Here is a 26,062-nt window from a genome sequence, read left to right as displayed (position 1 = left end):
TGCCATATGGCCACTTCCGGTAAATCCTCCACTTCCTGCTTTAGCAAATACAAAATGTTTAAACGTTGTTAGTAGTTGAACAAGTTGAGTCTTCTAATACATTATGAGCATTCAAGCCCTCTGGGTTGTTCGAAATCGTTCAACAAGCGGAAATGAAACTGGGGACTCAGTTTTGTTCTCCAGGTCGGTTCAAAATTATCTCCCTGGAGTTGTGTTTTCTTTCAAATCTTTGTCCGTTGTCCTGAAAGCTTTAAATATTTTAGGCAGTGCCTAGGTGTCACGTAAGTAGACCTCTAGATTCTGGATATGTGACGTTTAGAGGTCCAGTTATCTATAGTTGTACTGAAAATTATATTTGCAGAAACAACGCCCATGTCATAAAGACGTGAAAAATGGTATCAGTAGCTCCCTTGCTTGGTGCTCAGCATTAAAAGAAAAAACTGAGCTCATCTCTCATACCCTCATGGTGATGGATCCCATCAGGAATGAGGTGTCATGAGTGATTGATATAAGTAATTTTGTTGTAGAACTTACCTAAAATAAATTAGATCTAGTATAAATATTTTTTTTCTAAAGTTTATCTTAAAAAAAACTGTTATAAACTTTTGTAAGGAACAGGAAACTTCCCTTGTAAGTTTTTTGAGTGATGAATAATATTGAGCAATCGTGTGCTGTTCTCTCTTTACTGCAGAGAAAACACTTCCTCGCTGCAAGGTTCACCTTGTTGACTTGGTTGAAAGTTTTAAAATTCACCCCACTATAAAAGAAAGTATAATTATGCTATGAGTAAGACTCTATTCACAAGCTTGGTATTACAAGTGATTGGAAACAGATGATTTTTTATTCTTTAAATCATGAGACAAACACTGCAATTTCAAATTAAATGAATTATCATTTGAAATTGGCAATGTGTATAACATAAAGGAATCCTTTATCAAACATTTTTATAGGGATTGAAAACTATGAGTATAATAATAATTTATATTCAAGTTGTTATTTTGATTTACTTTCTTCTTAAATCTACATTTTTATTCTTATGTGTAAAAAAACTGTGAATTTAAATGTGTCTTTTAAAAATGAAGATTTTGTTTTCCCTATATGTAATGGAAAAAGATTATAGGTTCTGACATGTTAATCCTGTTAACATACTGAACACCCTCTCTTATGTCATCAGGATGAGTACTGGATTTACTAATCAGATGATATTAACAAATAAGGTACAATATAACTTTAACCCTTATCATGCTGGAAGTGATTGGTTTTGCCTTTGTGACCAATGAGATCATATCAGCCTGTACATCCATGCAGTCTGATCAAGATCTGCACTGTCCGCCATTCAGTCATTATCGTTTTGGTATCACCCCTTTTAAAAGTTTATGGTACTGTCCAAATTGAAAGATGGACAAGTTCATTATAGAAATTTAGCAGTGTAAGGGTTAAATTCCTGCTATAAGGCACATTAACAGTATGATTTTTCGTAACACTCGGTGTACATTTTTCAGTCTCATTTGCTTGATAATGTCCATACAGCTATATATATATAGCTCATATATATATATAAATATATATCAAATCTGACATCTGTACTTTACGTTTCATTTAAATACACTCATATGCCAATGGTTTATAGACCTGGCATACATGTACAATGGAAAGTGAAAAATGCAAAATGCAAATTAAAAAAACAGTGTTTTATTTTAATTTTATAAAAATGTTGAGGACCTTTTAAGCTCAAGTCTTCTAATTAAATTATTAAAATATGTCTTATTTTGCATTCTGTACCTTTCGTTAGATCATAATTTGCTTTCTCAGGAATTTGTAACTTTGTTTATAGGTTTTACCAAACATTTATCAGAAAGTCAAAACAAATAGATGGTGATCAGTTTGTTCCGATTCCAAATAACCCAGAACTTGCTAAAGCTCTTCTGTTTGAGCTTGGACATACAGCTGATGGATTTTCAAAGGTTAGTACAGAAACAGGATATGGTCTAAATATATAGAGGATATTTGTTTGTTTCAGTGTAAGATTGAAATATATCTCATGAGTGAACACCAAATGCAGTATTTTCACCAGAAGCATAGCCATGAATGAAAATGTAGGATAAGCTGTTCTTGAGTGAAAGATATTTTTATACTACATGGCTGCAAAGCATAGCATGCTTGTTTCATTTTCTGCATCATGAAAGTAACAGCTTTGCATAAACACATTGTTGTTTAAAAGAAAATAATATGTTACCTGCAGATGCTCTGATACTATCACATTAATATTTAGCCAAATTAACATGATTAACTTTATACACAAGTTACAATAATGTGCATCTTACATTTAATGCACTATTCATTTTAGGAGAGAACAATTCCAGTGTAAACGGCATATTGTTACTTTTTTATTTACAATCTCTTTTTAGCTCACCTGTCACAAAGTGACAAGGTGAGCTTTTGTGATCGCGCAGCGTCCGTCGTCCGTCCGTGCGTGCGTGCGTGCGTCAGTCCGTAAACTTTTGCTTGTGACCACTCTAGAGGTCACATTTTTCAGGGGATCTTTATGAAAGTTGGTCAGAATGTTCATCTTGATGATATCTAGGTCAAGTTCGAAACTGGGTCACGTGCCGTCAAAAACTAGGTCAGTAGGTCTAAAAATAGAAAAACCTTGTGACCTCTCTAGAGGCCATATATTTCACAAGATCTTCATGAAAATTGGTCAGAATGTTCACCTTGATGATATCTAGGTCAAGTTCGAAACTGGGTCACGTGCCGTCAAAAACTAGGTCAGTAGGTCTAAAAATAGAAAAACCTTGTGACCTCTCTAGAGGCCATATATTTCACAAGATCTTCATGAAAATTGGTCAGAATGTTCACCTTGATGATATCTAGGACAAGGTCGAAACTGGGTCACGTGCCTTCAAAAACTAGGTCAGTAGGTCTAAAAATAGAAAAACCTTGTGACCTCTCTAGAGGCCATATATTTCACAAGATCTTCATGAAAATTGATCTGAATGTTCACCTTGATGATATCTAGGTCAAGTTCGAAACTGGGTCACGTGCCGTCAAAAACTAGGTCAGTAGGTCAAATAATAGAAAAACCTTGTGACCTCTCTAAAGGCCATATTTTTCATGGGATCTGTATGAAAGTTGGTCTGAATGTTCATCTTGATGATATCTAGGTCAAGTTCGAAACTGGGTCACGTGCGGTCAAAAACTAGGTCAGTAGGTCTAAAAATAGAAAAACCTTGTGACCTCTCTAGAGGCCATATATTTCATGAGATCTTCATGAAAATTGGTCAGAATGTTCACCTTGATGATATCTAGGTCAAGTTCGAAAGTGGGTCACGTGCCTTCAAAAACTAGGTCAGTAGGTCAAATAATAGAAAAACCTTGTGACCTCTCTAGAGGCCATATTTTTCATGGGATCTGTATGAAAGTTGGTCTGAATGTTCGTCTTGATGATATCTAGGTCAAGTTCGAAAGTGGGTCACGTGCCGTCAAAAACTAGGTCAGTAGGTCAAATAATGGAAAAACCTTGTGACCTCTCTAAAGGCCATATTTTTCATGGGATCTGTATGAAAATTGGTCTGAATGTTCATCTTGATGATATCTAGGTCAAGTTCGAAACAGGGTCACGTGCGGTCAAAAACTAGGTCAGTAGGTCTAAAATTAGAAAAACCTTGTGACCTCTCTAGAGGCCATACTTGGGAATGGATCTCCATAAAAATTGGTCAGAATGTTCACCTTGATGATATCTAGGTCAAGTTTGAAACTGGGTCACGTGCCCTAAAAAACTAGGTCAGTAGGTCAAATAATAAAAAAACCTTGTGACCTCTCTAGAGGCCATACTTTCATGGGATCTGTATGAAAGTTGGTCTGAATGTTCATCTTGATGATATCTAGGTCAAGTTTGAAACTGGGTCAACTGCAGTCAAAAACTAGGTCAGTAGGTCTAAAATTATTAAAATCTTTTGACCTCTCTAGAGGCCATATTTTTCAATGGATCTTCATGAAAATTGATCTGAATGTTCACCTTGATGATACCTAGGTCAGTTTCGAAACTGGGTCACATGCGGTCAAAAACTAGGCCAGTAGGTATAAAAATAGAAAAACCTTGTGACCTCTCTAGAGGCCATATTTTTCATGAGATCTTCATGAAAATTAGTGAGAATGTTCACCTTGATGATATCTAGGTAAAGTTCAAAACAGGGTCCCGTACCTTCGAAAACTAGGTCAATAGGTCAAATAATAGAAAAACCTTGTGACCTCTCTAGAGACCATATTTTTCAATGGATCTTCATGAAAATTGGTCAGAATTTTTATCTTGATAATATCTAGATCAAGTTCAAAACTTGGTCACATGAGCTCAAAAACTAGGTCACTATGTCAAATAATAGAAAAAACGACGTCATACTCAAAACTGGGTCATGTGGGAAGAGGTGAGCGATTCAGGACCATCATGGTCCTCTTGTTTAAAACTATTTTTAAGTTTATTCAGTCACGAGACAGTTGTCAGAGAGTTGAACAGAAACCTGTATATGAGGTAAACACAAGCAATGGTAAACTTTGGCCTCTTGTTGTTGTAGAACAGGTAAGAACTTTCTTTTTTCTCTTTTAAAGGTTGTTCAGTTTATGTGAAATAATTAAATTCTTCATTTATTTAGAGTTTGATATAAAATATGACTGTGAAAAATGATAAAAGATTCAAATGTTTGACATTTGTTACAAACACTTAGAATGTTGATTTTGTTAAAGGCATCATCAGAGTCACAGTGTCATATTCAGAGAAATTGGTACTCCTTGGAAATTAAACTATCAACAATTCAATGATGATTGAGCTATCATTTAATTTTCTTTATACCAAATGATCAAGATTTAGTGTGACTTTTCAAAGAATAGATAGAGCAAAATTGTACAGACCCTTTCATCACTGTCTGCATTTTGTTTGGTTAAAGTTGTTGTATGTAATTTGATATCTTCTGTGTATGCAATGCACATATATTATAACTCTGTTCTCTTTTTAGCTCACCAGAGCACAAAGTGCTCAAGGTGAGCTATTGTGACCAGTCATTGTCTGGCATCCGTCAACATTTGCCTTGTTAGCAATCTAGAGACCACAGTTGTAACTCAATCTTCATGAAACTTGGTCAGAATGTATATCTTGATGATCTTGAGGCCAAGTTCGAATCTGGGTCATGTGGGGTCAAAAACTAGGACACTAGGCCAGATCAAAGGAAAATCTTGTTAACACTCTAGAGACCACATTTTAAGTATGAAAGATGTTTGTCTTGATGACTTCTAGGTCAAGTTCGAATCTGGGTTGTGTGGGGTCAAAAACTAGGTCGCCCTGTAAATTAAAGGAAAAGCTTGTTAACACTCTAGAGGCCACATTTATGATCCTATCTTCATGAAACTTGGTCAGAATGTTTATCTTGATAATCTGCGTCATGTGGGGTCAAAAACTAGGCCACTAGGCCAGATCAAAGGAAAATCTTGGTAACACACTAGAGACCACATTTTAAGTTTGGAAATTGGTCAGAATGTTTGTCCTGATTAAATCTAGGTAGAGTTCGAATATGGGTCATCTGGGTTCAAAAAAACTAGGTCACCTGGTCAAATCAAAGAAAAACCTTGTGTATGCAATAGGGGCTGCATTTTTCATCTGATGTGCATGAAACTTTGGTCAGAATGTTCGTCTCCTTGAAATATCACAAGTTTTTATCTGGGTCACGTGGGTTCAAAAATTAGGTCACCAGGTCAAATCAAAGAAAAAGCTTGTTTATTCAATCTTCGTAAAACTTGGTCAGAATGTTTTGTATCATGAAGTCTTGTATGATTTTGAATCTGGGTCATGTAGGGTAAAAAACTAGATCACTTGGTAAAATCAAAGGAAAAGCTTGTTTACATTCTAGAGGCCACTTTTTTGCTCCAATCCTCACGAAACTTTGTCAGAATGTTTGTTTTCATGAAATCATGGACAGGTTTTTATCTGGCCCTCTTGTTTTATCACAGAGTTATCCCCCCTTTTTGGTTAAGATTTTGTATATATGCTTGTATCTGAAGCATCGTAAGAGGGGAAAGCTCTGTGATTCTTATGTTTCCCCTTTTGTATTAACTTAACATTTGTGTTTAGATTTTTTATTTATTTAACTTTTTATGACAGGGTTTTGAATAGTTAAGTATTGCTGTCCTCGGACAACTCCTGTTTAAAAAAAAAATTGTAAAGACTTTCATGGAAGAAAGTTAACGAGGCTCTTATATATTTGACCTTATCAATAGAAATCTTTTATTACAGCCGGGTTTAGTATTATGTTGTTTACCATTTGTACCCCAGGGAGCAAGTACCAGACCACCCCTTATAGACATGTAAGTTATTTTGTGATTGCTGCATTTTAGACTCCAACCAAAACCAGAGGTATAAAAACATTGTCAGGAAATAATAAAAGAAGATATATATAGAGCTTCAGGTGAAAGAGATAATCAGAAACAGGATTAATCTTTTATCCAGTCTAATTTGTAAGAGTGTAACGGTATATCATTAGACCCTTACTAATTTGTTGTAAGGTTATATCGTTACCTCAGATCAGGTCGGTATTAATATTGTTTTACGTTATTCCTTACTGTTAAAAATTATATTTTGATAGATAATTTTATTTAAAACTTGTTGTGTAACTGGATATAGCCTGAAAAATTGACTGTCAAAGAATATTTTAATTGACTTTCATCAGCTCCAGACTTAGAAATAATTTAGAAGCAAATATTTAGGTTGTCAACTGTGACAGGAAACTGTTGTGATGCTAACTGCGACAGGGAACATCATGGTTTTTATACATGAAATTTACTTTGTCAAAAGAGGCATATCAACATATGTGCTGCACACTATTCAAATTTTCAAAATAGATACCAGCATGTGTGAGATGTCAGAATTGGATATCAGCATGTATTCTATTCCATAGTTATTATGGAAGCATTAAATGTAGCCAGTTTTTGTAAATATGGCCAGTTGGAGAAGATTTGTGTAATGAGGAGATTTGCTTGATTACGGTTAACATTTACGCAAGGAATAAATTTCGCGAATATAGCGAAAATTAAACCTTCTCCAAAATTTCTGCTTTTACAGTAACTTTATGCCATTCCTGTTTGATGAAATTTTTCATTTGTGTTGCTGTCAAGTATCTGTATTTTACCTATCATGATTGTTTCTCAACATTTCCAACTTGTACTATGTTATGGGGCTTCTATGGCTGAGTGGTTAAGGTCGCTGACTTCAATCACTTGCCCCTCATTGATGTGGGTTAGGGCCCCACTTGGGGTGTTGGAATTCTTCATGTGAGGAAGCCTTCCAGCTGGCTTATAGAAGGTTGATGGTTCTACCCAGGTGCCCCCTCGTGATGAAATAATGCATGGAGGGGCATCAGGGCTCTTCCTGCACCATGAAAGCTGCAAAGTTGCCATATAACCTATTATTGTATGGATGCAACCTTAAACCCAACAAAAGATATAGATAAATGTACTATGTTGTTTTCTGTAATTAAAGCCCAAATTAATGACAGTCATCACTGTTTTTTGTATTTTCAGTCCTGGAGTTACTCTGGGTTTTACCTTGCTGTGTGCTCTTGGGGATTATATTAGAAACATTGTGATTTCAGAGGTAAGTTAAGGTAAAAACATATCATTGTAGAGACATAGCTACAATAAATAAAACACCTGAGACAGAACATTTGAAAGAGGTCCTGTAGCAGTTTCCCTGCAAAATATTTTGCTTTGTGCCAAAGAAACTTCCTAAGTGAACTTGTCTTACTGCTCAGTTCAATACGGAGCGTGCAGATCTACAGTGTTCAATGGCCAGACAAGGCTGTGTTCTCCATGAGGATTTTTTAAAAACACTGTGTCTGTAGTCTTATTGTCATCCACCCCTGATTCATCGGGGGGTGGGGGGGTGTGGAAGTTGGCAGTAAGGTATAGAAATAGGCTAGAACTGGTACAGATTCCAGTAGCACTATTTAGGTTAAAGCTATTATATTACTGAAATTCAGCCCGCTGGCTTAGAACAATAGCAGATCTATGAATTGGTTGTGAATTTGATCCCCGGGTAGGGTGTATGTTGTCTGTGACAGTTTGATAAAAGACATTATGTCTGTTATCATTTGTCCTCCACCTATGATTGATGTAGGGAAGTTGGCTAGTACTGGTACAGAATCCAGGAGACCATTAGGTTAAATTCAGCCGTTCGAAGGGTTTTCGAAGGTGCCGCGCTGGCTGTCAAAAAATGGCACTTAACCCAAAACTAAACAAATGAAAAAAATTGTCTTGTGCACCAAAGCATGGCATGGCATGATTCGAATGGATTCTGTAGTTCAAAAGTTTTAGCTGTTATGTTACTTTTCAATTGCTGCAGTAAATTGTAAGAATCTTTCAGTGGTTGAAGGTGCAGATGGAATTATCTGGCTGGTTAGTCAGTAACAAGGCTTTGCCAAGTTACCTTAAAAAATTACCCAAGAGCCAGTTATTTCCATCAGCACATTTAACTAGTGATAGATTCTTTTTCTTGCATGTCATATTCTTCAATCAATAGAAGAAATAAAGCGAAATGAAAGCTTTTCTTCTCTGAGCATTATGTTATTGTAGTAGCAAATGAATTTACACATTCATTTATAATTTACAGCACATGAGTCATCTTACACCCAAGAGTGTAAGATGAGTTTTTACAACACAGCCAAAAACATAGGAAAGCCTGTCAGGCATGCAAAAAAAACCTTTCTGTATCAATCTTTGGCTAATTTAATTAAAGCAATAATTCTTATCAGAGTGCAGTACATTTAAGCAAGTGGACCAGTAATGACTCTCTGAACTTTCCATGTGATTATGTATGCCTCGTGTGCTATTTTGGCATCCTTCAGACGGAACAAAAAATTGCTGTCTCACAACAACCAAGGTAATGCTTAACCTTTAGCCTGCTGGTGGCAAGTGGTTCTGCCTTTGTGACCGGTGCAGATCAAGATGTGCATGCTGATCATGGTCTGTACTGTTCGCTATTCAGTCAGTAAATTTTCATTTAACACCCCTTTGAGGGTGTTCCTCTTTTTACACAAAGTCTCAAGCTACAAAACTTACTAGTGTATACTATATTACTATATCAGAGTAACATTCCTTGTATGATTTGCAGTTTGATCAGAAGATCAGTGATATATATGCATTCCTTACACAAGCTGCTCCATTTGGCACAGTACTGGACACAACAGTGGACTCTGTACTGGCAAAGATGACAAATAGAATTAGTGCTACACCAAAAACACAAAAGGTATGTTTGTCACTAATTGTTCACTCCATAAATGTTTTCATTTATTGACGGATAATTCGTAGATGAAGGCGTGTAGAAGTTTCCTGTAGCTCAACAACACTGCCTTAGCCTAGCATAGTTTTTTTTCCAGGTCATTTTCAGAAATTCATAGCAAATGAAATGCTTTATATCTATGACAAATAGATGTTCAATAGGATATTATACAGTATCATTTACAGACTTTTAAAAAGTTACAATTTAATATTTTATAATTGTTCACTGCCAGAAAAAATCACAAACTTTTACTTGAAATAGTTACAAAGAATTGCTGTAGATGTAATTATGTGCATAATTGATAAAATTTGCAAAACTACATTACAGTTTAATAACTTCTACTATGTACCTGTAACATACTGAGTTTCATGGCTCAGCCCAAAACTGCCATATCTTTGGGATGTGAGTTTATGCATTTCCACTAATATAAATAATATAAGATGGAAACTTTGCTTGTTTTAGTGGGATTTATGAATATTAATGATTTGATAGTATGTACTTTTAATCACTTTAATGTTTGATTATGAGCAAGAATATGAAGTTTTATATGTGACATGTCGTAATAGCTGATATAAGTGCATAAGTCCCAGTTTGTGCGTAATAATATTGGAAACAATTCTTGTTCATAACAATACATAATTATGCGTCTTTTGAATTTTGTCGTATTTTCACTGTTTACCATCAGTATATAAAAGTTTGCATTTCAGCGGTGGGGGTTCTAACAGATCAGATTAATAGATGTTTCTTGATAAATATCAGACTGTACAAAGAGTTATTTTCACATTTGGAACAATGATGAAATTTCACTTTGTCTTTTGCTTTCAGCAACCAGCATGGAAGCCAGTATTACATAAAGCCAAGACTCAAATGCACTTGGCAATTACAGAATTTGTTAGAGCAGTACAGGTATGTTTGTATGTATTTTAGAGAAGTCCAGGGATAGAGCATTAGACTTCTGACCAGGCACCTTCATAAGGGATTGTGGAGACCACATTCAAAGCCAGCTCTTATTTCTTACTGAGTTGACAGTACTGGTCAGAAGTGCAAGAATAATAATATCTGTCATGTGTTTACGAATCGGATAGAAATATCCATCCCGAGGGCACCTGCGCATTGGGCGGTAACAAGGCTTGCCAAGTTACTGCCCATGTGCAGGTGGCCAAGGTACAGATATTTCTATCCGATTTGTAAACACATGACTGATATTTTTTCTTGCATATCGTATACATATAAGCTTTTTATTCTGACAGATTATTTTCATGCATACATTATTTTACAAATAATAGAATGAATAAAGCAAATAGAAATACTTTCTTTGTATCACTCTTTCTTATAGCAGAGTATGTACACATAGCACAGGAAATTAACTAAGCAGAAGTGACATCATGATGTTTCAGTGACGCACAATAACAAAGTTCCACTTTAGTTTTACGGTTTGTAGCATAACTTTATGTTCTTACTGTAAAATAACATATTTTGAATTGAGAAATATAGTCTATAATGTACAAAGAGAAACCATCAAGGTACCTGATTTTTTCGTAATTTACATAAACAATATATAATCAATGCATGAATCGCTAGTTGTCATTAACAGCACGAGAGTCATCTGGCATGGGGGTTGCCAGATAGGTTTTGCCAGCATGGGTAAAATCACCAGTCTAGTGTGCAAAAAAACCTAAATTCTGACTGTGTAACTTAATTTCATGTTTATACAGTGTGACTAGAAAGTTTGTAATACATGTGTTTTTGATTGAAAAATTGCTGTCAAAAGCTGCAGCATATGTAGCGACTTTGATAAAGAAATGATATGGTCCATATGGGTAGAGCATTTTGCTGAAACCATACTTATGTTCAAATCCTGATGATAGCAGAAGTTTCTGTCCTTACACTGTGTGAGTACTGGTAAGTTTATACTAATTTATTTTAGCTTCATTGTAATAAAAGTTTGAAGCTTATTTGAATCACTCTAGAGCCACTGCCCTGCCTGGGAAAACTAGTTGATGTCATAAAGGAAAAGGCATTGTATCGGGACTAGAGTTGTCTGGCTGACACCTTAACCACTAGACCAACACTCCCCAGGTACTTGTTAGAAATCCTGGAAGCAGTTGTCAGATGAGAATAACACAAGTTGTAAGATTTTCTCTTGATGTTTGTTTAATATGTTAAGAGTTTTACATGACACTGGTAAAGTCTAGGTCGTATGGTGTTTTTCCATCTTTAATGTTGAAGATCCCAGGTACCTCCAAACATTATGTGTAAAAATATTTTCAGATACAATATATTATGCATAATTTCAGTATGACAGAGGGAATATAGATGATGTATGGGATGTGTATGGTACTGTCTCCTGTAAGGCGGAGCTAGAGGGTGCTATGCCAACTGTTACCATGACTATATCACAAACAACAGAAGGGGAGGTCACTCCACTCAACCATCTTATAATACATCCATGTGTTCAAAGTGCTGATGCATACATTTTGGAGGAAGGTTTGTTTTCTGTAGGATGTGTTATGTTTAATGTCTTTACAGCTGTCTTCCATCACATCTGTTTTGAAACGCATGAAATGAGATTTAATGAAAATACAAAGCTGTTTTTCACCTCATTTTTCACCTCATTCAAATCACTCTGCGTCCATGGTCCGTCCGTCCGTCATTCCGTCCGTCTGTCCGTTAACAATTTCTCGTTATCGCATCTCCTCAGAAACTACCAGGGGGATTTTGACCAAACTTTGTCAGAATGATGTATTGGTACCCTGGTTGTGTCCCTCTGAAAATCAGACTGGTTCAACAATTTTTTAGTGAGTTATGGCCCTTTGTTTATTTCTATAATTTACATAGATTTATATAGGGAAAAACTTTGAAAATTTTCTTGTCCAAAACCACAGAGCCTAGGGCTTTGATATTTGGTATGAAGCATCATCTAGTGGTCCTCTACCAAGATGATTCAAATTATTTCCCTGGGGTGTAATGTGGCCCCGCCCCAGGGGTCACATGGTTTATATAGACTTATATAGAGAAAAACTTCGAAAAACCTCTTGTTCAAAACCACAGGGCCTAGGGCTTTGATATTTTGTATGTGACATCATCTAGTGGTCTTCTACTAAGATTGTTCAAATTATCCCCCTAGGGTCAAATATGGCCCCACCCCGGGGTCACTTGGTTTATATAGACTTATATAGGGAAAAACTTTGAAAAACCTCTTGTCCAAACCACAAAGCCTAGGGCTTTGGCATTTGTAATGTAGCATCATCTCGCAGTTCTCTACCAAGTTTGTTCAAATTATCCCCCTAGGGTCAAATATGGCCCCGCCCTGCAGGGTCACGTGGTTCATATAGACTTATATAGGGAAAGGCTTTTAAAATCTTCTTGTCAATAACCTACAACATTCAAATTTGGACCACATGTATGGTTTTGAGTGGCAAGATGAACCTTGACATGAGTTGACCTTGATTTTGACTTAGTGACCTACTTTCACATTTCTGTAGCTACAGCCTTCAAATTTGGACCACACGCATAGTTTTGTGCACTGATAAAAACTTTGACCTTGACATTGACCTAGTGACCTACTTTCACATTTTTGAAGGTACAGGCTTCAAATTTGGACCACATGCATAGTTTTGTGTTCCGAAATGAAATTTGACCTTGATTTTGACCTAGTGACCTACTTTCACATTTCTCAAGCTACAGCCTTCAAATTTGGACCACATGCATAGTTTTGTATACCGAAACAAACTTTGACGTTTACTTTGACCTAGTGACCTACTTTCACATTTTTGAAGGTACAGGCTTCAAATTTGCACCACATGCATAGTTCTGTGTTCCAAAATAAAGTTTGACCTTGATTTTGACCTAGTGACCTACTTTCACATTTCTCGAGCTACAGCCTTCGAATTTGGACCACTTGCATAGTTTTGTGTACTGAAATGAACTTTAACCTTAAGATTGACCTAGTGACCTACTTTCACATTTCTGTAGCTACAGGCTTCAAATTTAGACTACATGCATAGGATTGTGTACCGAAACAAACTTTGACCTTGACATTGACCTAGTGACCTACTTTCACATTTTTGAAGGTACAGGCTTTAAATTTGGACCACATGCATAGATTTGTGTTCTGAAGTGTAATTTGACCTTGATTTTGACCTAGTGACCTACTTTCACTTTTCTCAAGCTACAGCCTTCAAATTTGGACCACTTGCATAGTTTTGTGTACCAAAATAAACTTTGACCTCAGAATTGACCTAGTGACCTACTTTCAAAGTTATCAAACTACAGCGTTCAAACTTGATGCACATGCATAGTTTTGTCAACAAAGAACTTTGTCCTTGAAATTGATCTAGTGATCTGCTTTCACATTTCTCAAGGTACAGCTTTCGAGTTTGGACCACATGCACAGTGTTGTGTACGGAAATGAAATTTGACCTTGAGCTAGTCAATAAGTCTTGAAATTTGGAACACTCAAAAATGGCACATTGGTGGGCGCCAAGATCACTCTGTGATCTCTTGTATAATATCAGTATTTGTTTACAGTGTAAATATTTAGTGCTCTGTCTAATACACATACGCTTACTGAAATTTGAATATCTGAAAATGGCTACAAAAAAGCTAGATATTACCATCTACACCTACAATCTATGAAATAATCTTATAATGCATACTAGTAATCCTTACATAAATCAACAGTCATAGGTTTTAGAATAGTCACGTAGCAAAACTACATAATGGCTTAATAGTTTACATACCTACCTAATTACTTCAGTAGACAATGTGGAAGACACTATGAATCTAAAGGTGGGAATGTTGAATGTTTCCCATGATGATTAGACAGAAGACAGTATGCCTCAGTCATATTCCATCTCTCATTCATCTAGAGGAGTTGCTTGAGAATAACAAGTTGGCACAGGGGGTATGAATCACATTTGGTGATAGCTCTAGTTCGTCTGGAGGAGTTGCTTGAGAATAACAAGATGGCACTGGTACAGAATCCAAAAAAAACACTAGTTTGGCTGACTTTCCACCATAACATAAGTGAAATAGTGTTGAAAATTATATATAAAAATAATATCAAACAAATAAAACGAAGGTAACAACCTACACCATTTTCATTGTGTTTGTTTCATTTGATAGCTTGTTTGTTGAAAAATCAAAAATATTTATCCTCCATTTTAGAAGGTCTTTTAATTTCCTAGCAAGACATTGAATAGATGTACAACACATAATACTCTGCAACATCATTGGATTTGTTAGAATTTTGCATAGGATTGAGGAAGAAATAAACAAGGAGAAGAACTTCATTCTAATCCCTTTTGTACTTGTAATGTGTTTTCCTGTTAGAGAAATGTACCGGTAATTGTAATGTAATTTCAAAACTAAATATGTTTAAACTAAATAAAAAGTATTCATGTATATGATTGATTTCAGGTAAAGAACGTGCTATACCAAGGAGAGTTAGATTTACACCTCCGCTAGAGAAGATAACTTTGTGTCACTACAAGGTCAACCCAACAAGACAACCACCAATCACAGGCAGTTTTGAACTGTTTGTAAGTAATCAACCTGACACTGCATAAAAATATTCATATGAGCCACACCATGAGAAAACCAACATAGTGGCTTTGCGACCAGCATGGATCCAGACCAGCCTACGCATCTGCGCAGTCTGGTCAGGATCGATGCTGTTTGCTTTTAAAGCCTATTGCAATTAGAGAAACCGTTAGGAACAGCATGGATCTTGACCAGACTGTGCAGATGCGCAGGCTGGTCTGGATCCATGCTGTTCGCAAAGCCACTATGTTGGTTTTCTCATTGCGTGGCTCATATCTTCCAAAACAAAGGTCACACTCTTACAGAGAAATGAAATAAGACATTATTGTATAGATTTGTAGCAATGTGTTCTTTGAAAAAAAAGGATAGACAGGTATTGAATTACAAAATAGCAAAATTCAAGAGTAGTTTTACACACTGCAAAATATAAGAATCTGTCACTCGTTATACATGTGGAAGAGAATATATGACTCGGGAGTAATTGTTTAGCCATTTATGAGGCTGTGTCTATGTACCACCAAAACAGTTCTCTTTGAGACAGATATTGCCATACGTATCTACAACTTATGCTATATTCTTTTTCTTGCATACCACATTCTACAAATGATAGAAGAAATCAACTAAAGCACGTGCTTTTCTTTTAAGCATTACTTTCTTATAGTTGTATATATGATGTTTCACATTTAGTTTTGAATTAAGTTCTGTATAAACTGTAAAGTCATTTACAACATGAGAAGCACAAATTCTTCAAGCTGCAATGGCTTAAGTGTCATACGTTCATGCTGTGGTATAAATGTTGTATTTGAAAGTCATTAAATAGTTAAGTTGGAATTTGTTACAATTAATTTTTCATCTGTTGCAATATACTGTGAAATCATTAATATTCGTGGGGGACTAATTTTCGTGGTTGAGTCAATCCACTAAATTTAAAATTTAATCCCAACGAACAAGTAAAATTCCATTTCAATTTATGTTCAAAAGTTGAAATCCACGAATTCATATCCCCACGAAATTGCCGTTTTAACCAAAACCACGAAATTCCATGCCCACGAAATTAAATGATTTTACAGTACTTGGCAACATATCTGGTAACAACACATTAAAGGCAACTTGGAAGTCCCAGTGGATAAGAATATCATCAAAGTAAGAAATAATGTATCCCAAACAGTGATTTCATTGTTGAATAAGTAATTTGGAGTTTAGATGTGAAGGAATTCTATTGTGAGGGTGAAGCTCGAGTGATATGATAATGTACATCTTAATTTGACAGACAAGCAATAATTTTATTGAAGAAAGTCGCTGGTTGACATATATTATTTCAATTTTAACATGAAACTAAGGATAATTTTCTACATCGTTGAAGACTGCCACCAAGTGTTTGCCTGTTTAATGTTGAATGTGGTTTTCTTGGCAGCAAGCCTCTTAGATTTGTGACTTTCAAACATTGATTTTGTTGAATTAGTAATATCACAGTTTAATGGGAAAACAGAATAGTTTGTGTTAGAATTTGCAGTATTATGATATCATCTTAAATTTTGTTTTTGTTTCTCTTGTTTTTGTAGGCAGAAGAGGACAGGGTGAAGATTAAAGTACATTTGAGATTATCTGAAAATATAAAGAATGCATTTGAATACTGTGAGCTACAAATTCCTTTTGGAAAAAGGTATGTACCATCAAACCTGTAAAACTAAAATAGCAATGGAAGTAACTTCAGTGTGTTCTTACAGTAATGCTACAATTTTGACTTTTTTAGCTCAACTTTTCGAACAAAAAGTACGCCCCCGCGTCAGCGTTGCGGTTGGTTAAAGTTCTTGATAAAGTCAGATATCTCTGTTACTGTCAAACTTATTGACTTGAAATTTAAAAGAGTTATTTACTATCAAAGTCTACACCAGGAGAAACAATCCCTATAAATCTGTTTGAATTTTGACAGAGTTATGCCCTTTTTAGCCCACCATCATGAGATGGTGGGCTATTCAAATCACTCTGCGTCCGTGGTCCGTCGTCCTTCCGTCCGTCCGTCCGTCCGTCCGTCCGTCAGTCCTTCCGTCCGTTAACAATTTCTCGTTATCGCATCTCCTCAGAAACTATTAGGGGGATTTTGACCAAACTTTGTCAGAATGATGTATTGGTACCCTAGTTGTGTCCCCCTGAAAATCAGACTGGTTCAACAATTTTTTAGTGAGTTATGGCCCTTTGTTTATTTCTATAATTTACATAGATTTATATAGGGAAAAACTTTGAAAATCTTCTTGTCCAAAACCACAGAGCCTAGGGCTTTGATATTTGGTATGAAGCATCATCTAGTGGTCCTCTACCAAGACGATTCAAATTATTTCCCTGGGGTCTAATATGGCCCCGCCCGGGGGGTCACTTGGTTTATATAGACTTATATAGGGAAAATCTTTGAAAAACGTCTTGTTCAAAACCACGGGGCCTAGGGCTTTGATATTTTGTATGTGACATCATCTAGTGGTCTCCTACTAAGATTGTTCAAATTATCCCCCTAGGGTCAAATATGGCCCCGCCCTGGGGGTCACATGGTTTACATAGACTTACACAGGGAAAAACTTTGAAAATCTTCTTGTCCAAACCACAAAGCCTAGGGCTTTGGCATTTGTGTTGTAACATCATCTAGTGGTTCTCTACCACGTTTGTTCAAATTATCCCCCTAGGGTCAAATTTGGCCCCGCCCTGGGGGTCACATGGTTCATATAGGTTTATATAGGGAAAAGCTTTTAAAATCTTCTTGTCAGTAACCTACAACATACAAATTTGTATGGTTTTGAGTGGCAAGATGAACCTTGACATGAGTTGACCTTGATTTTGACCTAGTGACCTACTTTCACATTTCTGTAGCTACAGCCTTCAAATTTGGACCACATGCATAGTTTTGTGCACTGAAAAGAACTTTGACCTTGACATTGACCTAGTGACCTACTTTCACATTTTTGAAGGTACAGGGTTCAAATTTGGACCACATGCATAGTTTTGTGTTCCGAAATAAAATTTGACCTTGATTTTGACCTAGTGACCTACTTTCACATTTCTCAAGCTACAGCCTTCAAATTTGGACCACCTGCATAGATTTGTGTACCGGAACAAACTTTGACCTTTACATTGACCTAGTGACCTACTTTCACATTTTTGAAGGTACAGGCTTCAAATTTGGACCACATGCATAGTTCTGTGTTCCGAAATAAAATTTGACCTTGATTTTGACCTAGTGACCTACTTTCACATTTCTCGAGCTACAGCCTTCAAATTTGGACCACTTGCATAGTTTTGTGTACCGAAATGAACTTTGACCTTAAGATTGACCTAGTGACCTACTTTCACATTTCTGTAGCTACAGGCTTCAAATTTGGACCACATGCATAGGATTGTGTACCGAAACAAACTTTGACCTTGACCTAGTGACCTACTTCCACAGTTTTCAAGCTACAGCCTTCAAATTTGGACCACTTGCATAGTTTTGTGTACCGAAATAAACTTTGACCTTAAGATTGACCTAGTGACCTACTTTCAAATTTCTCAAACTACAGCCTTCAAACTTGTTGCATATGCATAGTTTTGTGTACAAAGAACTTTGTCCTTGAAATTGATCTACTGACCTACTTTCACATTTTTCAAGCTACAGCTTTCGTGTTGTGTACGGAAATGAAATTTGACTTTGAGCTAGTCAGTAAGTCTTGAAATTCGGAACACTCAAAAATGGCACATTAGTGGGCGCCAAGATCACTCTGTGATCTCTTGTTTAACTTAGAAATTTTTGGTTAAAGTTTTTGATAAAATCAAATATCTTTGTTATTATCAAAGCTTTTGACTTGAATCTTAAAATAGTTATTTACTAGCAAAGTCTACACCAGGAGAAACAATCCCCATAACTCTGGTTTGAACTTTGACAGAGTTATGCCCCTTTTTAACTTAGAATTTTTTGGTTGAAGTTTTTGATAAAGTCAATTATTTCTGTTACTATCAAAGTTTTTGACTTGAAACTTAAAATAGTTATTAACTATCAAAGTCTACACCAGGAGAAACAATCCTCATAACTCTGATTATATATTTGATTTGAGTTAAGCCCCTTTTACTGGCAAAGCTCTAATTCAGAGTCAAGCGCTGAGAAAAGTCTAGCGTGCTGTCTAATGGACAGCTCTTGTTTAACATAGTTTTGACTTTTTTACCATAGTCTCAAAGAATAAGATGTAAATGGGAGTGGCTTAAAAATCTTATTATTACCATGCTGTTTTATCAAAATGTGAGATTTCATACTGTCCAAATCAGTACTTATTCAAAGAATTTATATGTACACATATGTAAAACCTTCTAATATAGAATTATTTGAAGATTATACCTCATACATGTATGTGTTCAAATACAATTAGTAAATTCATCGGACAAATTTTCATGGATGCTTCTATGGGGAGTCAGCAGAGTTTTCCACAATGTATGATACATGTTGCATATTGAAGTTTCAACCTCTCTGTTGTATCACATTATGATTATGCACAAATCTGTATTTTCATATCTTCAGAGGTCCTTTAACTATCCAGGAATCTTCGTTGAATCATGGTTCCCTCCTTTTGTCACCTGACAAGTCTGTAGTAGTGTGGAATATAGGACAACGGTTCCCAGCAAGACAACCAGAGATCACTGTGTCTGCTATTATACTGCTGGGCAGCAGCCAGGCTAAATGCACTGGTTCCCTGGAAGAACAGTTCTGTATTGGTCAGAATGCTTATGCTCAGGTGAGAAATATAGATTTGATAAAGGTCTAACTTTATTAATGGAGATTTTGATGATTTTATCAGCTTGATGATAGGCATTTCAATGTAAGATCGAAATCTCTTTCACCGAGTGAACACCAGATGCCATATTTTTATGAGCAGTGAGTGAAAATGTGAAATCTGGTGTTCACAAGTGAAAAATAATTTGATCTGACATAAAAAATCAATACTTTTAATAAAACTTCATACATTTTGCCGGTGTGGTATCATGTGCAACATTATAATATCACAGTGTTTATGTAAGAAAAATATTATATAATTCTATAAGATTTGGTGATATCTGTTGGTGCAGCTATTATGTGCATTTTCTGGCTTTTTATATGCCCGAAGGGACGTATTATGTTATAACACCAGTGTCCGTCCCTCCACACGTCCGTCCATTAGCAATTTCGTGTCCCCTCTGTAATTCTTGAACCCCTTGAAGGATTTCAAAGAAATTTGACACAAATGTTCACAGCATCGAGACGACGTGCAGAGCACATGTTTTGGATGGTTCGCTTCAAGGTCAAGGTCACACTTAGGGGTCAAAGGTCATATAACTTTTTTTCGTGTCCACTCAGTAACTCTTGAACACCTTGAAGGATTTCAAAGAAACTTGGCACTAATGTTCACTACATGGGTCGCTTTTAGGTCAAGGTCACACTTAGGGGTCAAAGGTCATACCTTCGGGCTTAGATTGCTCCGCATTGCAGTGCTCTTGTTAATCCCCCGCCGTGGCGGAGGGATTATAGGAATGGTCTGCGTCCGTCCGTCCGTCTTTCCGTCCTTCCGTCCGTAACAAAATCGTGTCCGGTCCATATCTCCTAAACCCCTTGAAGGATTTTCATGAAACTTGGGTCAAATGATCACCTCATCAAGACGATGTGCAGAACTCATGAGTCAGCCTTGTCGGTTCAAGATCAAGGTCACAACTCAAGGTCAAAAGTTTGAGCCTGCCATTCTGTGTCCGCTCTATATCTCCTAAATCCCTTGAAGGAATTTTATAAAACTTGGGTCAAATGATCACCTCATCAAGACGATGTGCAGAACCCATGAGTCAGCCATGCCGGCTCAAGGTCAAGGTCACAACTCTAGGTCAAAGGTTTGAGCCTTCCATTTTGTGTCCGCTCTATATCTCTTAAACCCCTTGAAGGAATTTCATGAAACTTGGGTCAAATGATCACCTCATCAAGACGATGTGCAGAACTCATGAGTCAGCCTTGTCGGTTCAAGGTCAAGGTCACAACTCAAGGTCAAAGGTTTGAGCCTGCCATTTTGTGTCCGCTCTATATCTCCTAAATCCCTTGAAGGAATTTGATAAAACTTGGGTCAAATAATCACCTCATCAAGACGATTTGCAGAACCCATGAGTCAGCCATGCTGGCTCAAGGTCAAGGTCACAACTCTAGGTCAAAGGTTTGAGCCTTCCATTTTGTGTCCACTCTACATCTCTTAAACCCCTTGAAGGAATTTCATGAAACTTGGGTCAAATGATCACCTCATCAAGACGATGTGCAGAACTCATGAGTCAGCCTTGTCGGTTCAAGGTCAAGGTCACAACTCAAGGTCAAAGGTTTGAGCCTGCCATTTTGTGTCCGCTCTATATGTCTTAAACCCCTTGAAGGAATTTTATAAAACTTGGGTCAAATGATCACCTCATCAAGACGATGTGCAGAACCCATGAGTCAGTCATGCTGGCTCAAGGTCAAGGTCACAACTTAGGGTCAAAGGTTTGAGCCTTCCATTTTGTGTCCGCTCTATATTTCCTAAACCCCTTGAAGGAATTTTATAAAACTTGGCTCAAATGATTACCTCATCAGAACGATTTGCAGAACTTATGAGTCAACCATGCCAGCTCAAGGTCAAGGTCACAGCTAAGGGTCGAAGGTTTGAGCCTTCCATTTGGTATCCACTCTGTAGATCTCCTAAACCCCTTGAAGGATTTTCATCAAACTTGGGTCAACTGATCACCACATCAAGAACTCATGAGTCAGCCATGTCAACTCAAGGTCAAGGTCACAACTGAAGGTCAAAGGTTTCAGTTCTGTATCTCGTAAACCCCTTGAAGGATTTTCATGAAACTTGGGTCAAATGATCACCTCATCAAGACGTTGTGCAGAATTCATGAGTCAGCCATGTCAGTTCAAGGTCAAGGTCACAGCTAAAATCAAAGGTTTACCCTTTCACTATCCATAGCAGTGGCGGGGGATTTAGCTGTCTTTCAGACTGCCTTGTTAAAATAGTTTTTGAGGGGCCTCTGTGACTCCAAATCATTCGCCTCTCACCAGGGTTCAAGCCTCACTTGGATGTAGAAGTCTTCATGTGAGGAAGCCATTCAGCTGAGTTACGGAAGATCAGTGGTTCTTCCCAGGTGCCTGCCCGAGATAAAACAATGCCCAGAGGGACATTTTGGGTCTTCCTCCACTACAAAAAGCTAGAAAGTCGCCATATGACCTATAATTGTGTCGATGTGATGTTTAACCCACCAAAAACAAAAAATACTTTTGATGAAAGTCCCTGTTATTTATACTTCATATTTTTCTGCATTCAAATGTAGTTCTTTACTTTTAGAAAATATTGTATATTTCAGCCTAATATTTCAATGATCAGCCAAAAAACCTAACATATATATTCATACAAATGTTTGGTATCACTATGTAGTTTATCATTTAACTTATCAGAGCTGTTTATTCATATAAAGATATGGTTGAACTTAAAAATGAGATTAAAAGCTTACTCAATGATATTATGCAATCATTATGGTTCTGCTGTAGGCATGTGTTGTAGACCTGTCCTAGTAAAAGAAGTTCCAGTTCAAAATTTTGCTTTAATAATTCTAGATAGATGTTGCTTTTGTGTTTTGTAAATATTTCTTGAATTTCTTGTTGCAGACACGCATTAGAGTCATTAAAACAATGCAAATCACTAAAATATATGAATTTCTTTAAATGGAGAGATAAATACATGTACTTAGTTAAATGAGATACATTGTAAATTTAAATTTGTAGGTCTTGGAAAGCATAGCTCTAAAAATGAATTTCAGAGTGACCTGTGACTTTAAAAGGTTTGTAATTATAGTGTAATTTATACTGGTTTGTTTATATTTCAGTTATTCTTCAAGATAGTTGACTTTACCCAGTCTGGTTGTTTCATTGATGCAAAGTCTATACAGGTTTCACCAACCATGAAATATAAACTGTCATGTGGTAAGGCTGCACTGTTTTATCATTCATGTAAACATTTTATTATTATTGAGTTGTTTCCCTTTAACGTAATTGCCTGAGTTTTCTTACACAAGTAAAACACTGATTGCTTAAGGTCTCAAGGAAATGAGCAAAGTACTCGCGTTATCTAGAGTTCTTGAGTTATCCAAAGATGGAAAATATAAAGAGAGTGGCAGAGAACCAAATGAATCACTTTAGTGGGCCTGGCTCACACTGGCCTCCAAAAAATAATAGCCTACTTTTTAACATATAAAAAAATAATAGCCAAAACTGATGTGGACGTTCGCGTGCAATTTTAATGAAAATAAAAATGATAAATTTTAACATAAATAGGCCCCCTGGGAGCTCAAGCAAGCAGTGTTTTACTGTATTTTGCCAGTTGTATCTGTCCAACAAATTTTCAAGAGGCTGTACAGGTCTCCTGTCAGTATTCTACTCTTTTACAGATCTCTATACAACAGTTTTCATTTCTGTTTATCAGTCATATATAAGAGATTCTAAAACAGAACCCATTAGATACCAGTTAATACAGGTTTTCAAAGTTACAGTAGATTTGATGTTTTAAAATTGCATGAACTAAAGTTGATGTCTTTGCTCAAATTCCTAACATCTGTTTTTATGAATTCGGAAAAAAAAAGGTAAATTGTACTCTGTTCTGATATGGAAAATACTCTGTTTATTTTCATTAAGGTACTGTAATATTGAGGCCAAGAAAGAGTGCTAGCACATTTGATCTACTAGTGTATTTCAGAATTAAAATGATATAACAGACTGGTGTTACTCAGAATCTGAAGTTTGCACAATAGTACTCTTGATGTTGATGCAATCCTCAATTGTTCTGCTGGTAGTCTCATGTTGACCTATTTTGTGCCTCAAGAAATAGTACTTCCCTTGTCCATCAACCTATTTGTATAAAAGACATGTAAGAATTGAAAAAAAAACAACAGAACCATGTTTTCATATATCAGAACACTTCAAATCCATGTTATATCCCACCCAGAATTATTCACTTGGACTACACCCATGTGAATTTTTTCTGCTGACATATAAGCTCTTTGTTGTGTTTTAAACATATTAAAAAATTATTCTGCCATATATTATTTAAGAAATAATAAAGGCCTTCGAGTGATTTATTGTCTAATATACCATGGTTCAGAGTTCAGATGCATAGGAATTGAACCAAGAGGGTGTTAGCCCGAGTGGTTAAATACTGAAGCATCTGAACAATGAACCGTGGTAAATTAGATGATAAATCACTCGAAGGCCTTGATTGTTTTCATTCTGACATGCTCATTGACATATTTTAATAAATATTATGCTGGACTTCATTTACCCGAGGAGTAATGTATCAGATGTCATGCGGCAATTTGACGTCATAATGCTCTCTTACGGGTCCGCATGTCAACCGTTGTTTATCGCAGAATATACAGAGCTTGATTTCCGTCCTTGTTTAACTGGAAATAAAATCAAGCCATGTTAAAATTCTTAATCAAGTAAACCCACAAACCATAAACATCAGTATTCTGTTCATGTTGATGTTTAAATTTCATAAGGAGAGTGTGATATTAATTGAGACGTTAATTTTATGTATGTCATCACTAAAAATTTTATTCATGGTGCTATTTCCATTTTTACTAAGGCTAATGAACACATGTATATCATTCATATCAGTAATAAAAATGTCATTAGCTTGCATTGAGAAATAGGAAATTGTTCTTTCATGGACAAATATTGTGCTCTTTATGTGTAGATCTCATTCTTTTTATAAATCTCCTAACCTATAAATATTCTGAGTTTTTTCTTTTACCGTTGATTAACATTCTGTTGAATACTTGGATATTTATTTCAGTTCGAGAGTTTCTGTCATCAGAGTACAAGTTATGGAATGTCCATGGAGACAGCCTGGTTTCTGCAATTCCAAAATGTCTCAGTGATCACCAGGCTTTTATAGAAACGTGACACAGTCTGATCTATTGATAAAATATTCATTAAAAAGTGCAATATCTACATTTAAGAATGTCCTCATCCAAGACTTGCCAGGTTTTGTTCCACATGACATTGAAAACCAAAAATGGACATGATTTATTTAGGTTTTCCAAAGATGTATAGGTTCTGTTAAGATTGTTATATTTTTGACATTGTAAATATATATTTGTTTTATTTTTTGAAAGATTTAGATTATAAAACTTATCTTAGAAAAGTCTTTGTTTTCTTACATTTTCCTTGACTTGTTGTTGTTTTTGTTTTGGTAATTAAGCCTTATCAGCACAGTTTGGCCTATCCTGACTGTTATTTGCATGTATCTTAGTTTCCAGTTTGCTGGTTTTCAAACCCAGCTTCTAGGAAACATTTGTGTTTTGTTTTGCATTTTGATCAAAAATTGGAAACCCATTTTGGTTTTAAATCAATAATTGAAAATTTGGACTAACAGATATCAAACTTCATAAAATGATTGCCTCCGATCAGTACATAACTATTGTTTTTGGCACTAAAGGTGAAGGTCACAGTGAAGGTTTTCCCATCAAACACTTGGACCTTTGATCATCAAAGTGAATAGGATAATTGAAAATGGCCCTTATAATTTTGGGATCACAAGGTCAAAAGTCAAGGTCATGGTGGTACAAATGTATTTAGCTTGAAGATGGTTCTTTTAGCAACACTGGCCTAGGATTGTCAAACATGATAGCATGATTGCATATGGACAGTTTTGACATCTATTTATTTTGATGTTTGCTATGACGAAGGTCAACATCACAGACCTCGAGACTGAACACGGTTGTGATCAGTATGTAAACATCTGCAGTAAAACTACAAAGGATGATTGCCTGTGATCGGTAGATTATGCCTTGATGGTTGTATTACGGGTGTTTTGGTTAAAGGTTCAGCAAAGTTTATGCTGAAAACTAGCCAGTCACATGTTCATAAATTGTGTTTTACAAACAGCTTTTGTTATCTTTCTTTGTCTTTGAGCAAATCTAAGAGTGACATTTATAAACAAGAGCTCGTAGAACACGAAATGCCCCCCTTGATTCATTCAGTAACTGCACAAGGAACAGGAATTATTTGGTCACTGTGCACTGGACGTTTGACAAAATGACCTCAAATCAGTAAATCAATAATTTTGGGTCATTTACCAGTCATAAGTGACCTCCGTATCAAATGTGATCTTAGCTAGTTATTTGGCACTGTTCTGGTTCACTGTGGCCTTG

The 26,062-nt window shown here is 36.1% G+C and overlaps 1 protein-coding gene across 2 annotated transcripts; it reads left to right on the top strand.

The window, feature by feature from the left end:
* On the top strand, window positions 1-25,056 carry LOC123525975 (AP-5 complex subunit mu-1-like). Of its 2 annotated transcripts, none has more exons than XM_045305124.2 (13): window positions 1-183; window positions 1,835-1,964; window positions 4,484-4,576; window positions 6,281-6,351; window positions 7,564-7,636; window positions 9,152-9,286; window positions 10,145-10,225; window positions 11,617-11,806; window positions 14,741-14,862; window positions 16,426-16,526; window positions 19,398-19,611; window positions 22,739-22,835; window positions 24,703-25,056. In XM_045305124.2, exons 1-13 carry the CDS (start codon window positions 104-106, stop codon window positions 24,810-24,812), a joined length of 1,497 nt encoding a protein of 498 aa, XP_045161059.2. In that variant the 5' UTR covers window positions 1-103; the 3' UTR covers window positions 24,813-25,056. The 2 variants fall into 2 exon arrangements, with proteins under 2 accessions (XP_045161059.2, XP_045161058.2); XM_045305123.2 differs by having other exon boundaries at window positions 2-183; window positions 4,475-4,576.
* The last annotated feature ends 1,006 nt before the right edge of the window (window positions 25,057-26,062 follow it).

The sequence above is a fragment of the Mercenaria mercenaria genome, chromosome 1, assembly GCF_021730395.1.
Source record: "Mercenaria mercenaria strain notata chromosome 1, MADL_Memer_1, whole genome shotgun sequence".
NCBI lineage: Eukaryota > Metazoa > Mollusca > Bivalvia > Venerida > Veneridae > Mercenaria > Mercenaria mercenaria.
Note: the sequence above shows the minus strand (reverse complement) of the source record. Positions and strands in the feature narration are given on the sequence as shown.